Source organism: Caenorhabditis briggsae (genome assembly GCF_000004555.2).
Source record: "Caenorhabditis briggsae complete genome, chrV, whole genome shotgun sequence".
NCBI classification, from domain to species: domain Eukaryota; kingdom Metazoa; phylum Nematoda; class Chromadorea; order Rhabditida; family Rhabditidae; genus Caenorhabditis; species Caenorhabditis briggsae.
Window position 1 is genome coordinate 17,838,417 of NC_013488.2, and position 16,815 is coordinate 17,855,231.

The window sequence follows — 16,815 nt, forward strand, 5'->3', positions numbered from 1 at the left end:
GATCATTCAAAACTCATTTTCCCTACTGTTCATTGTTCCAAAAAACCAAAAAATCTGAAAATTCGAAAATTTCGAAAAACCAACTTGTCTAGTTTTCCTTCGATTTTTAACAGGATTAAACTACAAAATTTCTATTTTTTGACACAAAAAATGACTAGAAAAATGCAATCAACTGAAGAAATTGGGACTAGAAAGATTAGGAAAAAAAGTGAATTCTGATTTTTCTGATGTGTGGACTTTCGTTTTGGAGTCATAAATAATATGTAGCTCATCAGGGATTACTGTAGGAAAATTAGAAATTTTCCAGTTCAAATCTTAAAATACGTAAACGCTCTAATAGAACGTCCGGTAGCTAGAAAAAAGTTTACAATTAAAGAAATATATAGAAAATTAAAACAGTCTACTGACTAGCCAGACTGGAGAAGTCTGCTGATCCCTTTCGCCACAAAGAGGCTCAATAGTTTAAAATCGCGCCGAAAGCGCACCAGCAATCTGTTTGAAACACCAAACAGACTGGTTTTTCCTAATTAATTTTCCTACAGTAATCCCTGATGAGCTACAAAATACAGATGACTCCAAAACGAAAGTCCACACATCAGAAAAATCAGAATTCACTTTTTTTCCTAATCTTTCTAGTCCCAATTTCTTCCAGTTGATTGCATTTTTCTAGTCATTTTTTGTGTCAAAAAATAGAAATTTTGTAGTTTAATCCTGTTAAAAATCGAAGGAAAACTAGACAAGTTGGTTTTTCGAAATTGGACTTTTTGGTTTTTTGGAACAATGAACATTTGGAAATATGATTTTGAAAAATTTAAAAATACAGCAAAGTTGGAATTTTCAGATTACAAAAATTAGAAAAAAAAACAATAATTCATAAAAACATTTTTGGATTACTGTAGAAAGAATTGAAAATTGCGAATCTCCAAAATTTCAAACCTCTCAAAAATCCGATTTTTCAAATTTTCGAATTTCTGAAAATTCAAGTTAAAAGTTATAATACATTTTTAGGTTCTCAGATTTTTGAAAGATTTGAAAAAAGCCTAAAGTGTTGGTCCATTTTAAATGATTTTTGGTTCATTTTTCATTATTTTTGGTCCATTTTTAATGTTTTTTGGTCCATTTTTCATGATTTTTGGACTATTTTTCATGATTTTTGGTCCATTTTTCATGTCTTCTGGTCCATTTTTCATAATTTTTGGTCCATTTTTCATGATTTTTGGACCATTTTTAATGTTTTTTGGTCCATTTTTCATAATTTTTGATCTATTTTAATGATTTTTGGTCCATTTGTCATAATCTTTGGACCATTTTTCATGATTTTTGACCCGTTTTTCATGTCTTCTGGTCCATTTTTAATGTTTTTTGGTCCATTTTTCATGATTTTTGGACTATTTTTCATGATTTTTGGACCATTTTTAATGTTTTTGGTCCATTTTTCATGATTTTTGGACTATTTTTCATGATTTTTGGTCCATTTTTAATGTTTTTGGTCCATTTTTCATGATTTTTGGACTATTTTTCATGATTTTTGGACCATTTTTAATGTTTTTGGTCCATTTTTCATGATTTTTGGACTATTTTTCATGATTTTTGGTCCATTTTTCATGTCTTCTGGTCCATTTTTCATAATTTTTGGACCATTTTTCATTATTTTTTATCCATTTTTCATGTCTTCTGGTCCATTTTTCACTATTTTTTTTCCATTTTTAATGATTTTCTTCGCTGCAAAACCTACATCATCCGCGAAAACTACAAATAGTCATCGTTTTCCCATCATTATCATCATGTTCATTTTCCTAAACAACAAATCCAATTAGACCAAGAAAAAAAAGGGAATGTTTTCCCTTTTTTTTGTTTTAGTCATAGTTTTTTCTGACTAGAAACACCTCCTACTACAAGATTCATCTTGTCGGAAGAAAAAAGGGGCGGAGCTTAAATTTTGGGGTATAAAAAGGTGGGAAAATTTTTGATTTTTTCGATTTTTGAGAATACCAAAAATTTGAATATCTGAATTTCTGAATTTCTGAATTTCTGAATTTTTTGAATTTCTTTATTTTTGAGTTTTTTTTTCTATCATTTTCAATTTTTCTCATTTTCAGAACAAAAATGAAAATTCAATACTTTGCTGAAATCGTCTCCGAATTCTCTGGATTCCATCACACGCCCAATTTCAAGGCTTCCCGGTCCACCGGAGATTTTCAGAATTTGTCTGAAAATTCTGGAAAAAATTCCAGAAGAAGTTCCACGGAAAGCAATCATTCGATACGGATTCCGGTTGGAGTGGTAAGCAGTAAAATTCCAGAAATGTCCAGAAACTTCCAGAAATTCTAAGAAATTCCAGAAAGTTCCAGAAAATTCTAAGAAATTCCAGAAACTTCCAGAAAATTCCAGAAAATTCCATAAAATTCTAAAAAATTCAGAAAATTCTAGAAACTTTCATAAAATTCCAGAAACTTCCAGAAACTTCCAGAAAATTTCATAAAATTCCAGAAAATTCTAAAAAATTCCAGAAAATTTCAGAAAATTCCAGAAAATTCTAAAAAATTCCTGAAAGTTCCAGAAAATTCCAGAAAATTCCAGAAACTTCCAGAAACTTCCAGAAAATTCCAGAAATGTCCAGAAAATTCCAGAAAATTTTAAGAAATTCCAGAAAATTCCAGAAAATTCTAAAAAATTCCAGAAAATTCCAGAAAATTCCAGAAAATCCTAAAAAATTCTAGAAACTTCCAGAAAATTCCAGAAAATTCCAGAAACTTCCAGAAACTTCCATAAAATTCCAGAAACTTCCAGAAAATTCCAGGAAATTCCAGAATTCAAAAATCACCAATTTTTTCTTATTCCAGGACCACGTTCCCATCCTCCCAACACCAGGCTCCGCCTCCAAAAAATCAAGCCACGCCCACTTTCAAAAACATTCCCTTTCGTCCCCATCAATCTCCAGAATGGCCAGTTTAAGTCGTGTTCAAGAGAAATTGCAGAGAAAATTGAAACGATCAGAGAGTGTGGAGAGTGTGGAGACGCAGAGAAAAGGGTCCACAGCGTCAACGGCGTCTTATAGACTGCTTTAATTATTTTCAGAGTTTTTTTTGAAAATTAATTTGCCTAATTAGTCTAATTGTTAGGATAATTAGACTCAATTTTCCCATGTTTCACATCATCTTCACTCCAGATGAGCTTGTGCATTCTGATCTCGTTTTCTGATTTTCTCTACCTTTGATTTTTCGGGTAGAGCACTTAATTTGTTTTCTGTTTGACTTGGAAAATAAGTTGTTTATATTGAAGTTTTTTTTTTTTGAAATTGTAGCGATCAGTGTGGAGAGTGCGTATTCCTAATTGAGGGAATCATTTCCAATTTTAAAAAATTCATTTGACAAAATGCCGGAAATTACAAACTCTAACAAAATGATTGAAGACGAAACATACGATATTTTGAGAAAAAAATGTGTTAGGAAAATCAAAAAATTGGGATAATTTTGTCATTTTTTTGCAACATTCAGAATTTTTAAATCAATTTTTGAGGACTACCTGATCTTCGTGACTTTCTCTTTTCTTGTCTCTTCGGCAATAAAATTAATTTTTTCGGTTATTGATGGGTGAGTTTTTTTTTAAATTTCAGTGAAAAAAAACTTATTTCGGGCCTTATCAATCTTCCTTATATATAAAACGCTAGACGCGTCTGGACTTTTGGGTTTTCAAAGAAGGGGTTGGCCGCCACCAAAACTGAACCCGCGACCTTTCGCACGACGACTGCGCACGCACACAACTGCGCTATGAGGGGAACAGCGAGAGAGGGGAGGGAGGTCGTAGATGTTGGAAAGAAAAGTCGAAGAGTGAGGGGTGGAGCGACGAACAATTAAAAATGATGAATTGCGCCGAAGGCGCAGCAGCCATCAGGCTGGTAACTGATTTCTTTTTAATTTCAGAAATTTTTTTTTTCAGATTTCGAAATGTAAAATCCTCCAATACCAACAGGTTCATTGCTTATACTCTTCTTTTTTTCGAATTTCACACTATAATACTGTTTTTTTTGTTCAATTGCAATTATTATTTATCACATTTCACAAAGATTTTTAAAGTTATGGGCAATTTGTGGGGTAATTAAGTTTGTTTTTTTAGGAAAAATTTTTAGGTTCTCAATATTTTTCTTTCGAATTTTTGAATTTCAACATTATTCCAGTTATGATATTATTCATGCCAATTTGGTACTCAATTCACATATTTGCTAATGGTTTTGGAGCATTGGTTTTATGGAAAATAAGGTGAGCAATTATAGAAAATTGATAAAAACATTTTTTTTTCAACTTTTTTAAATTTTCAGCAATCTGAAACGAGATTATTATGAAGATGATATATACTTGGTGATCTATGGAGGAGAAGAGAGCTCGAGAAAGAAAATGGAAATTAATAAACTCTGATTTTTTTTCTCTGTTAATTTCTGTAAATAAAGTTTTATCAAAAATTTTTATCTGAAAATAACATTTTAAAACGAAAAATCTGAAACTCCAGATACTGAAAAAATACAAAAAAAAGCCCCCCTCTGAAAATTAGTCTTATCTCAGCCATGTGAAAGATATCGAAAAATAGTTAACTGAAAAAATATTGGTGATTGTATGATAAACAATTTATCAGTTGACCACTTTTTGATATCTTCTACAGTAACCGAGATAATTAGGATTGAAGTCAACTACCGTAGTTGTAAAATCAAATAAAAGTCCACGTGCACTTTGAGTCCAATTATCTCGGCTCTGATATTTTTCCTAACAACCATTGTAACAGATTTGCTTCCAGGAAATGAAAATTTGATAATGTGTCATGAATAACAATAAAAATCCCATTACTAGCAGGTGAAAATATTAATAAACGAACACAGAATTGCATTTCAAAGGAACAATTTTATATCACACTTTTCTTGTAAAAAATTGGGAGAAAAAACTCTGGGTATAAATAAAATTTGAATTTCTGAATTTCTGAATTTTTGAATTTTGGAATTTTTGAATTTCGGAACTTCTGAATTTCTGAATTTCTGAATTTTTGAATTTTGGAATTTTTGAATTTCTGAATTTATGAATTTCCGAATTTCTGAATTTCTGAATTTTGGAATTTTGGAATTTTTGAATTTCGGAACTTCTGAATTTCTGAATTTCTGAATTTCCGAATTTCCGAATTTCCGAATTTTTATCTTTTTTCGAAAATTTCAAAAATTAAAAAATCTGATTTTTGTGATTCCTGAATCAGAATTCGTAAATTCTGACGTATACAAAATTTTCTCAACCAGAAAAAAAAGTTAAGATGAGTAATAAATGTTTTCCTTCTTCTGATTTCTGATAATTTTTCCCATGAAATCAAAAATCTAATTTTCGAAAAATTTCATTTTTTCCCAAAACACAAAATTAATCTATTTTCCCAATTTTTTTTTGTTTTTCAGTTTTTTTTTCTCACTTCCAACAGAAAAAATTAAATGTCTCTGGAATCTTTTGTCAGGTAATTAATTAATTAATTTTTTTGAATTTTTAGAAATTTTTTTTTCAAAAATTTCAGCCAAATTTGCAGCTTCCTTGTCAATGTTCTGGGTCAATACATCCCATATTTTTCTGTAATTTCGATTTCTGTAAATCTGTGCCACGTCTTCATTTTGAGCCGAAAATCTGTGACGTCTTCATCTATGAATACATTATTGATTGGAATTGCCATCGTTGATATCTTATCTCCAATGGTTTTTGTGAAAAGAGGAGTTCAGAGGGTTTGGAATGGGTTTTTGGATCCTTGGTGAGTCTGAATGTGGCTGAAAGTACAGCGTCATAATGATAGAACCACCCCATATTTTGAGGAATTCGGGATTCCANAATTTTGGAATTCCAAATTTTTTTGAAATTTTGGGTTTTCAGAATTTCAGATTACCAAAAATCGAGATCCCGGTATTTCAGATTTTTGAAATTACAGTTTTTCAGAGTTCCAGATTCCAAAATTTTGACATTCAAAAATTCAGAATTCCAGAAAATTCTAAAATTCTAAAATTCTTATGACATATCTATACTCATTTTGAAGTTCTTGATTTGCTGAACCCAAATTTTTTACAGTGCGCGTCATAATGATAGAACCACCCCATATATTTTGAGGTTTTCAGGAAAACTAAAAATTTTGGAGGAAACCCGCTAATGCCATTCGATTCAACACCCCAAAAAACCTATGGGTCGTCTGGATCAAGTGCCAGTCGCGTGTTTTAGGACTACAGTAACCAAAAGTCTCTCTGCACACAAAATTTGGGTTCAGCAAGTCAAGAACTTCAAAATGAGTATAGATATGTCATAAGAATTTTAGAATTTTAGAATTTTCTGGAATTCTGAATTTTTGAATGTTTGGATTCCTCAATTTTGAATGTCAAAAATTTGGAATCTGGAACTCTGAAAAACTGTAATTTCAAAAATCTGAAATACCGGAATCTCGATTTTTGGTAATCTGAAATTCTGAAAATCCACAATTTAAAAAAAAATTTGGAATTCCAAAATTCTGGAATCCCGAATTTCAGCATTCCAAAAATACAGAATTCAAAACATTGGGATTTTCAAAAATTTGGATTCTGAGAATTTAGAAACTTCATATTTTCAAAATCTAGATTTTTTTTTAAATTCTGGACTTTTAGGATATTCAAATTTTTGGATTTCCAGATCGTGAAAATTTTACATTTTCAAAAATCCGGAATATAAAATATCTGTAATTCTGGAAATTTTGAATTTCCAAACTTCTGAATTCAGAAATTAAGGAATTTCTAAATTTAACATTTTCGAATTTTTGAATTTTCGAAATTCTGAAATTCTTTTAAATTTCAAAATTTCAGCGAAATTCCAACATATGATGAAGTTCTGCTAGATTTAATTCTCGCAGCTTTCTGCGAAAATTTTCGAAGGTGTTCCACGTGGATGGGCCTGCTTTTAGCTATAACTAGAACAGTTTCAGTCAAATTGGCAGCTGGAAAAAGGTAAATATTTTTAAAATTTGGAAAAAAAAATATTTTTTCAGCTCAAAACTTCTAGGGGACTCCAAATTTGGACTTATTCTCATTTTTTCTACAGTAACCCTTAGCGCACCAATAATGATACCGTATTATATACGGTACCAAATTGTGGAGAGCGCTCCGCAAAAGTGAGCAATTCTTTTGTTACAATTCTGGACCTGGACCTGGATTTTAGAAAATTCCAGAAAATTCCAGAAAATTCCAGGAAAATCATTTTTCAGCTGTCAATTTCTAAACGGAGACTTCAAATGGATCACTAAATTCTCTTGTGAAGAATTTTCTCCGGAAAATAAAAGCATCGTTTTGGGCGGAGCCGCAAGAACTATTCATATTTTACTGACTGGAATTTTCGGCCAGGTGAAAAAAAAATAAAAAAAAAATTTTTCAAGTTCAAAAAAATAACTTCCAGCTAATTCCATCAATATTATTCCCAATTTTTGCCTCCATTCTTATTTGTGAACTTCGGAAACCGGAAAAAATGAATTCAGCAATTGTAAAAACCGAGAAAATTAGTAAAATGGTGATTTACATGACAATCACATTTTTGGTCATCGAATTTCCGATTGGAGTGGGCAAGATTTTTAATTCAATGCAGACTGAGTCGTAAGTTTGAATTTTTTGATTTTTTTGAATTTGTTTGAAGATTCACCAGTCAGGATTCAAGATTCCGGATTCAGGATTCAGGATTCAGGATTCAGGATTCAGGATTCAGGATTCAGGATTCAGGATTCAGGATTCAGGATTCAGGATTCAGGATTCAGGATTCAGGACCTGGGTCCCTGGGTCCCTGGGTCCCTGGGTCCCTGGGTCTTTGGGTCCCGCAGTATTTGGGTCCTTTCGTCCTTTCTGAATTTATGAATTTCTGAAGTTCAAAACTTTCATCCAAAATCAATTTCCCCATTACAGATCTATCCCACATGACTCCAATCAAATATTCCAATATTTCTATGTTCCAATGACTCTAATGCACTGCTTTATATGCCTTTCAATGTCTTCCCAATACCAAAAAACCGTCAAAAACATTTTGGGTCTCAAAACGACAAAATTGAAGAAAATCCAATTTTCCAGTCATGGTGGATCTACAATGCTGAAAACTTAATTTTGTCTGAAAATCTGGAATTTTTGGAAAAAAAAATTTTTTCAAACAAATTCAATTTGTCTGAAAATCTGACATTCTTTAATCATAATAAAAATGTTCCTTTTTCATTTTTTCAAATTTTTTTTCAAACATATTCTGAGTAAACAATTTTACAACTCCCATTCTTTAGTTTCAGACGTTTTCATAATTTTCAGGTTTCCTGAATTTTCTGAAAATTCCAGAAAATTCCAAAAATGTCTGAAACATTCCAATATCAAGGAATCGATGCTTTTTTCGAGTGAGTTTCTCTAATGTTGGAAAAAAATCAAGTTTCGCGCTAAATGGAAAATTCCAAAAAATTCAAATTTTCCAGTTACAGTACCTGGACAACTCGACTCGAAGAGCACATGTACATTTTTGCGATTTTCGCGATTTTCGTAAATTTCGGACACATTTTTGTACTGTCTCAAAAAATGATGACGTCATCGGCGGTGACGTCATTGCTCATCGGAATCGCCGTCGTCGACTGTGTGTCGCCGATATTTTATGTGAAAATTGGAATTCGAGATTTGATTTTTTCCGGACCATGGGAAGTTTGAAAATTGATTTTTTTTTTATTTTTAAAAATCTGTATTTCATCCCTGGGCCCCTGGGTCCCTGGATTCCTGGATCCCTGGGTCCCTGGGTCCCTGGGTCCCTGGTCATTGAGATTCCAGACTTTCAAAACTATAGAATTTTGAAATTCCAGATTTCTAGATTTTCAGAATTCCAGATTTCCAGATTACCATATTTTTGGAATGTTAGATTTTTGAAACTTCAAATTTTTGAAATTCTAGATTTTCGTAATTTCAGATTTTCAGAATTCCGAAATTTTGAATTTCCGGATATTCGGGAATTGTGGTATTCCAGAATTTTGAAATATGGGAATTCAAGACTCTCAAAGTTCCGGATTTTTGGAAATCCACTTTTTCGGAATTTCAGATTTCTGAATTTGAATTCCGAATTTTCAGAATTCTTGATTTTTCAAAGTTGAGATGATCGATTTCCAGATTACCATATTTTTGGAATGTTAGATTTTTGGAATTTCGAATTATCGGAATTCCAGATTTCCAGAAAACCATATTTTTAGAATTCTAGGTTTTCGTAATTCCAGACTCTCAGAATTCCGAAATTTTGGATATCCGGATATTCGGGAATTGTGATATTCCAGAATTTTTAAATTTGGAATCTCAAAACTTTCAAAGTTCCGGATTTTAGGAAATCCACTTTTTCGGAATTCCAGATTTTTGAAATTCCGGATTCTTGAAATTCAAGATTTTTGAATTCTGAATTTTCAGAAACCTTGACTTTTCAAATTTGAGATTATCGATTTTCAGATTTTTGAAATTCCAGATTTCTTGAATAAGATATTTTTGGAAATGAGGAAAATAAAAATTTGGAAGTTTCAGGTTACTGTTCTAGAATTCCTATAGTTTGAAGAGTACTGTAGTTTTTCAGTAGGGTACTGTAGTTTCACAAAATTACTGTATCCTGGGTTAGTCTACTACTGTAGCTGCTAAAAATATGAATTTTCCCCAAAAAAGATATTCTACAGTACCCCGCCACGTGGTTATTTCGAGACCGTATTCAACTGGTCCGTACTGGCACTTCGGGATAATTGTCGACGGTGTTCCACGTGGTTTGGCCTGGAAATGGCGGCAATTCGAATGTTTTCGCTGAAATTGGCAATGAACAAAAAGTACAGTAATCCAGAAAAAAACAATTTTATGAAACTTTTTTTCAGATTCAATTTTATCACTGAACCTGCATTGGTCTAAAATCTATGCTTTTTTCAATAATTTGCAGTTCGGGGATTACCGTATTTTATTTTTTCCGCTACAAAGTCGCACCGGATCCAGACTGGGTTTTGATCACTGGGTAAATCTTTTTTTGGATTACTGTAGATTTTCTTTTTTTTGTATTTACAGGTGTCCAAAAACTACAGTAATCCAATATTTTGTGGATGACAACGATGGGACATCAAAAGTAGATGCCAGAGAATTGCACTTATTGCTGACGGCAATTTTCGAAAAGGTACAGTAATCTGGAATTTGGAAATTCAGAAATTCAGAAATTCAGAAATTCAGAAATTCAGAAATTCAGAAATTCAGAAATTCAGAAATTCAGAAATTCAGAAATTCAGAAATTCAGAAATTCAGAAATTCAGAAATTCCGAAATTCAGAAATTCAGAAATTCAGAAATTCAGAAGTTCAGAAATTCAGAATTTCAGAAATTCAGAAATTCAGAAATTCAGAAATTCAGAAAATCAGAAGTTCAGAAGTTCAGAAATTCAGAAGTTCAGAAATTCAGAATATCAGAAATTGAGAAATTCAGAAATTGAGAAATTCAGAATTTCAGAAATTCAGAAATTCAGAAATTCAGAAATTCAGAAAATCAGAAGTTCAGAAGTTCAGAAATTCAGAAGTTCAGAAATTCAGAATATCAGAAATTGAGAAATTCAGAAATTGAGAAATTCAGAAATTCAGAAATTCAGAAATTCAGAAATTCAGAAAATCAGAAGTTCAGAAGTTCAGAAATTCAGAAGTTCAGAAATTCAGAATATCAGAAATTGAGAAATTCAGAAATTGAGAAATTCAGAATTTCAGAAATTCAGAAATTCAGAAATTCAGAAATTCAGAAAATCAGAAGTTCAGATGTTCAGAAATTCAGAAGTTCAGAAATTCAGAATATCAGAAATTGAGAAATTCAGAAATTGAGAAATTCAGAAGTTCAGAAATTCAGAAATTCAGAAATTCAGAAATTCAGAAATTCAGAAATTCAGAAATTTAGAAATTTAGAAATTCAGAAATTCAGAAATTGAGAAATTCAGAAATTGAGAAATTCAGAATTTCAGAAATTCAGAAATTCAGAAATTCAGAAATTCAGAAAATCAGAAGTTCAGATGTTCAGAAATTCAGAAGTTCAGAAATTCAGAATATCAGAAATTGAGAAATTCAGAAATTGAGAAATTCAGAAGTTCAGAAATTCAGAAATTCAGAAATTCAGAAATTCAGAAATTCAGAAATTCAGAAATTTAGAAATTTAGAAATTCAGAAATTCAGAAATTCGGAAGTTCAGAAATTCAGAAATTCAGAAATTCAGAAATTCGAAAATTCAAAAATTAAATTTCAGGTCATCCCATCGATTCTGTTCCCAATTATCACTATCATTCTTATCTGTGAACTTGGAAAAGCCACAAAAATCGTCGAAGACGTTCGAAAAACGTCTTCTAGCTCAAAAACGACGGCCAAATGGAACAAATTGGTGATTCATATGACAATTACATTCATAATTATCGAATTTCCAATTGGAATCTGTAAATTGGTCACAGCTACACGGGATACCTATGAGGAGGCGTGAGTTTCTAAATTCTTGGAATTTTCTGGAATTTCCTGGAATTTTCTGAATTTCTAAATTTCTGAACTTCTGAATTTCTGAATTTTTGAATTTCTGAATTTTTGAATTTCTGAATTTCTGAATTTCTAAATTTCTGAATTTCTGAATTTCTGAATTTCTAAATTTCTGAATTTCTGAATTTCTGAATTTCTAAATTTCTGAATTTCTGAATTTGTGAATTTCTAAATTTCTGAATTTCTGAACTTCTGAATTTCCGAATTTCCGAATTTCTGAATTTCTAAATTTCTGAATTTCTGAATTTTTGAATTTCGGAATTTCTGAATTTCTGAATTTCTGAATTTTTAAATTTCGGAATTTCTGAATTTCTGATCTTCTGAACTTCTGAAATTTCCGAACTCTTGTAATTTTTGTTCAGAGTGATTTATGAGAGTCTGACGAAAATCCTAAACATGATTTATGTTCCAATGTCGGCTACCCATTGTATCATCTGCTACAAAATGTCATCACAGTATCGGGATACTGTATTTAAAATTTTGGGAATCAAAAAGGCGAATGTTCATCCAACCGTCTCGATCGTCACTTCTAATTCCTAACTTTTTGTCTGAAAGTAAATGTATTTCTTAATATTCAACTTATTTCTTTCTATTATAAAATATCAAAAGAAACTTCTGGAGATTGATGAAGAGGAAAAGGATTTTTTCAAAAATGGGCGGGGCTTGATTTTTTGGAGGCGGAGCTTGATGTTGGGAGAATGAGCATGGTCCTAGAATAGGAGAAAATTTGGGGGGGGGGGGGGGGGGGTTTTGGAAAACAAATTTCTAGATCTTGCTGGAAGTTTCTGAAAGTTTCTAAAATGTCCAGGTCCAGGTTTAGGTCCTGGCTCCTGGCTCCACGTTTCAGAAATTCATTATCAATAAGGTTTTTTTCTTTTTCCAACTTTCCCTTTTTTACCTATAATACCCTGCATACGAAAAATTGTTAACGCTATCATTCTTATCAGTTTTAGTTGTTTGCCAACATTTTTATTGCATATACTTTCTTTTGGCAACATTTCTTTTTCAAATTTACAAATTTCTGAATTCCCCTGGGAATACCGTAATCCCTGTATTAGAAGAACCTTACGGAATTTCCAGAATGACTCACGCCTATTCAATGTTTCAAACCAATTTGAAATCCAAATTCCCAATGGTTAGTATCCGATATAAGCATCGATCGATCTATTTATCGGTCAGCGATATTTCATCAGTCTCTTATAATCAAGAAGGACCGGACACCAGAATCGAAGCGTTTCGAAAAGAAAGCGTTCTCATTCAGAATAATGATTTCGTCACAGTTTTTCTAGATGATTTACATCAAATTTTGATGGATCAAACAGAATTAATGGAGTCTTTTCAAGTTCATTATGAAATTCCGAGTGGAGTGAATGAGGAAAATTATTATAAGGATTATCTGGAACATATTGGATTCCGGATTTTCCGACAGATACTGTGAGTTTATTTTCAGACAGATGCTGAGCATTTTTTGTTTTGACATCAGCTAAATTAGAGCTTTAAAATGAGCCCAAAAACAGCCGTTTTGCACTAGATTGAGGCTAGAGACGCAGAGAAACGAGACACACTGCGTCTCTAGCCTCCGCGCGCGCATTGAGCAGTTTAACTTTGTTAGTTTCAGCGCTAGGTTCATGAAATTTTAGTTTTTGAATTCAGTAAGTCTGGAGCTTGAAAATGAGCCTAAACACGACTAGATTTCAAAAAATTTCAAAATTTCAAAAAATTTCAAATTTTCAAATTTTTCGAAAAATCGTCGTGTTTAGGCTCATTTTGAAGCGCTTTGATTGTTATATTTGAAAATTGTGTAACTTTTGATTTTCCATGAGAACCGATCGATTTATGATCGATTTTCGGAATTTTCGATAAAAATATGTTTGGGTTCATTTTGAAGCTACAATCTTGTTCAATTTTGTTAGCGTGACTATTTTTGAAACGGCCTTCTATACGATTTGAAAAATGAAAAACTCAAATTTTGTAGGTATGAAGCTTCAAAATGAGCCCAAACACTACGATTATTCAATTTTTAAAAGAATTTTTGCGAATTTCAGATTTTCGATTTTTTAGAATTTCTTTTAAAATTGGTCTAATAACTTCTGACAACTAGACTTTTTGAATTTTTCATTTTAACAGCTTGAAAATGAGCCCGAAATCAACAAAATTCGTTCAATTTTGAGTTTTGGAGGCTAGAGACGCAGAGAAACGAGACACACTGCGTCACTAGCCCCCCGCGCGCATCGAACACCCTAACTTTGTCAGTTTCAGAGCTAGGTTTATGAAAATTTAATTTTTGAATTGAGCAGATTAAGAGCTTGAAAATGAGCCTAAACACGACTAGATTTTAAAAAATTTCGAAATTTCAAAAAATCAAAATTTTCAAATTAACAATTTTCAGATCCACCCTTCCACAAAGAACTGGAAAATTAAAAACTCAAGAATTTTCATTTTTTACTCATATTTCTGAGTATTTGCCTCAAATTCTCTCTTTTTTGGATCTCAACTCTTTGGAACAAATACCGATGGAAAATTTGAAAAACTTCAATTTCGCAGAATTCGAGAAAGTTCTGGATCTGGAAATTTGGAGAAATGAGGAGAATCCAAAAAATCAGTTGAGATTGGTTTTTGGTTTTAATGAAATTTCTGAACGTGTTATGGAAACAATTGAAAAGGTGGGGTTTTTGAATTTTTCTGAATTTCTGCTGGGTCCCTGGATTCCTAAATCCCTGGGTCCCTGGGTCCCTGGGTCCCTGGGTCCCTGGGTCCCTGGGTCCCTGGGTCCCTGGGTCCCTGGGTTCCTGGGTCCCTGGGTCCCTAGTTTCCTGATTTCTGAATTTCCGAATTTCTAATTTTTTTCAGGCATTCTCCAATTGCTCCTACTTCGAATCAATTGTAATTAAAGCTAAGATAATTGACCAATTATCTCTAACAAAAACTTTCGGTCCCCCGAAACCAGAAACCGATCAATTCGAAGAAGGTCACAGAATGGAAATTTCAAATTCTAATGGAGACTTGTTAATTTATTCATTTGAAGATGGTTTTCATTATTTTTCTCGATTCCAAAAAGATTTGGAATCTGAAATTTCAAGTTTGGAGGGGGATTTGGAAGAATTATCAATCTGTGAAAATTTGGAATGCCTGAATTTAATTCGAAATTTACCAGAGGTTAGAAAGATTTGAAATTTAAAATTTTGTAAAAATTGAATTTCAGCATCTAAAATCCTTATGTTTGGTCCCTTCTGATACAACATTCCGCGGGAAATTTTTGAAAATCATATAATTTTAGAACGTGTTTTAAAGAACCAGCAATTGTTTGAAATGTGAGTGAAAATTTTGAAAAAATCTGAAAAAAACATATTGTTGGAGTTTTTGAAATGTTCGATTTTTCAGAATTTCTTTCAAAATTGCTTTAATAACTTCTGACAACTAGAATATTCGAATTTCGCATTTTAACAACTTCAAAATAAGCCCAAAATCAATCAAATTCGTTTAATTTCGAGTTTTGGAGACTAGAGACGCAGAGAAACACTGCGTCTCTAGCCCCCCGCGCGCATTAGTAACCGTATCTTTCTGAGTTTTCGAGCTAGCTCAATGAAAAATATATTTCTGAATTGAGCAAATCTAGAGCTTCAAAACGAGCTTAAACACAACTAGATTTTAGAAAATTAAAAATTTCAAAAAATCGAAGTTTTCAAAATTTTTCAAAATTGGTCGTGTTTAGGCTCATTTTCAAGCTCTAGGCCTGCTGAATTCAAAAACCAATTCTTCATAAACCTAGCTCTAAAACTGACAAAGTTACACTGCTCAATGCGCGCGCGGGGGCTAGAGACGCAGTGTGTCTCGTTTCTCTGCGTCTCTAGCCTCCAAAACTCGAAATTGAACGAATTTTGTTGCTTTTGGGCTCGTTTTGAAGCTATTAAAATGAGAAATTCGAAAATGCTAATTGTCAGAAGTTACTATTCCAATTTTAGAAAGAAATTCTAAAAAATCGAAAATCTGAAATTTTCGAAATTTCCAAAACTCAATTTTTTGTCCATTTTTTCCTCAGAATCTCTATTTCTTGCACTTCTATATTTTTCAGCGCGATTCTTGAAAAAGTCTCATCTGGAATTCGTCGAAGTATTTCGATAATCAAACCGGATCCAAAAATAAAATCGATATTGATTTATTTGTCAGATCCGGAAAATTCCAATTTTTAATTTCAACTCAAAATGGGGATCGCAAAAGTTTGAATTACAAATCAACTGGTTCGAACACTTGTATTGTCAAAACACATGGGCCAACTTATATAAAATCGATAAATCAAAATTCAAGATATCGATTTTTTGAAGACCTGAAAAAAATGTTGCGGTAATTAAAAAAAAAATTTTGGGCTTATTTTGATGCTCTTACTCTGCTGAATTTAACAGAAAAATGTTCATCAAGCAAGAATTAAAACTAACGAAGTCATAAGGCGCGAAGGCTAGAGACGCAGAGAAACGAGACACACTGCGTCTCTAGCCCCGCGCGCGCGCATTGAGCAGTGTAACTTTGTTAGTTTTAGCGCTAAATTCATGAAATTTTAGTTTTTGAATTCAGTAAGTCTGGAGCTTGAAAATGAGCCTAAACACGACTTGATTTCAAAAAATTTCAAAATTTCAAAAAAATTTCAAATTTTCAAATTTTTCGAAAAATGGTCGTGTTTCGCATTGAGCAGTGTAACTTTGTTAGTTTTAGAGCTAGGTTTGTAAAAAATATATTTTTGAGATCAGGAGAAACAGAGCTTCAAAATGAGCCTAAACACGGCCTGTTTCAGAATTTTTTCTAAAAATCTGAAAATTGCATATTTTTCAAAAAATTTTCAAAAACTTCCAAAATTGATCGTGTTTGGGCTCATTTTGAAGCTCTCAATAAGATCAACATTTTTCAGATTTCAAAAATCTGAAATCGAATCTCTGCGACTCGACTTTTCGAATTTGAATTTTTTCCCATCCCCAATGGTTTTCGAAATCGATGATTCCGAAACTCCGATCGATTATGATTTGGTGGAGAAGTCGAATTTGGAATTTTTAGACAAATTCCAAAATGTTCTGAAAAAACTGAGACCTCTCAAAATCCGAGAATTGTCTTTACGATGCGTACAGGAAGGCGATTTACGCACAGTTCTGGAGTTTCTGGAGCCAGGATTTTTGAAAAAAATCGATATTGAATATTTTTGCGATTTTCGAAATGAGAAAGTTTCGAGAAACGGCATTTTGACAGTACCGTATCCGGACCGTCGAAGCTATCCAAGAACGCTGGAATT

General features: G+C 32.3%; 5 protein-coding genes across 5 annotated transcripts in view; all 5 read left to right on the plus strand.

Moving 5' to 3' along the window:
- Positions 1-2,106: 2,106 nt before the first annotated feature.
- Positions 2,107-3,068, plus strand: CBG17854 (the record flags this gene model as incomplete). Its single annotated transcript, XM_002648888.1, has 2 exons — positions 2,107-2,283; positions 2,844-3,068. 2 exons carry the CDS (start codon positions 2,107-2,109, stop codon positions 3,066-3,068), a joined length of 402 nt encoding a protein of 133 aa, XP_002648934.1.
- Positions 3,069-3,375: 307 nt separating this feature from the next.
- On the plus strand, positions 3,376-4,415 carry CBG17855 (the record flags this gene model as incomplete). The annotated part of the gene is made up of 5 exons (XM_002648889.1): positions 3,376-3,444; positions 3,520-3,593; positions 3,940-4,094; positions 4,178-4,259; positions 4,319-4,415. 5 exons carry the CDS (start codon positions 3,376-3,378, stop codon positions 4,413-4,415), a joined length of 477 nt encoding a protein of 158 aa, XP_002648935.1.
- Positions 4,416-5,458: 1,043 nt separating this feature from the next.
- CBG17856 lies at positions 5,459-8,111 on the plus strand (the record flags this gene model as incomplete). Its single annotated transcript, XM_002648890.1, has 7 exons — positions 5,459-5,481; positions 5,539-5,766; positions 6,836-6,976; positions 7,018-7,140; positions 7,234-7,369; positions 7,422-7,615; positions 7,919-8,111. The coding sequence occupies 7 exons, from the start codon at positions 5,459-5,461 to the stop codon at positions 8,109-8,111; spliced, it is 1,038 nt and encodes a 345-aa protein (XP_002648936.1).
- Positions 8,112-8,344: 233 nt separating this feature from the next.
- Positions 8,345-12,080, plus strand: CBG17857 (the record flags this gene model as incomplete). The annotated part of the gene is made up of 8 exons (XM_002648891.1): positions 8,345-8,388; positions 8,464-8,618; positions 9,588-9,624; positions 9,685-9,828; positions 9,936-10,007; positions 10,058-10,163; positions 11,263-11,486; positions 11,903-12,080. The coding sequence occupies 8 exons, from the start codon at positions 8,345-8,347 to the stop codon at positions 12,078-12,080; spliced, it is 960 nt and encodes a 319-aa protein (XP_002648937.1).
- Positions 12,081-12,621: 541 nt separating this feature from the next.
- The window catches only part of CBG17858, a gene marked incomplete at both ends in the record, with an annotated part of 5,306 nt that continues 1,112 nt past the window's right edge, over positions 12,622-16,815 (plus strand). Inside the window, 3 exons of the mRNA XM_045238502.1 lie at positions 12,622-12,974; positions 13,930-14,203; positions 14,391-14,696. Coding sequence (XP_045096318.1) covers positions 12,622-12,974; positions 13,930-14,203; positions 14,391-14,696 — 933 coding nt within the window. The remainder of the gene's footprint in view (positions 12,975-13,929; positions 14,204-14,390; positions 14,697-16,815) is intronic.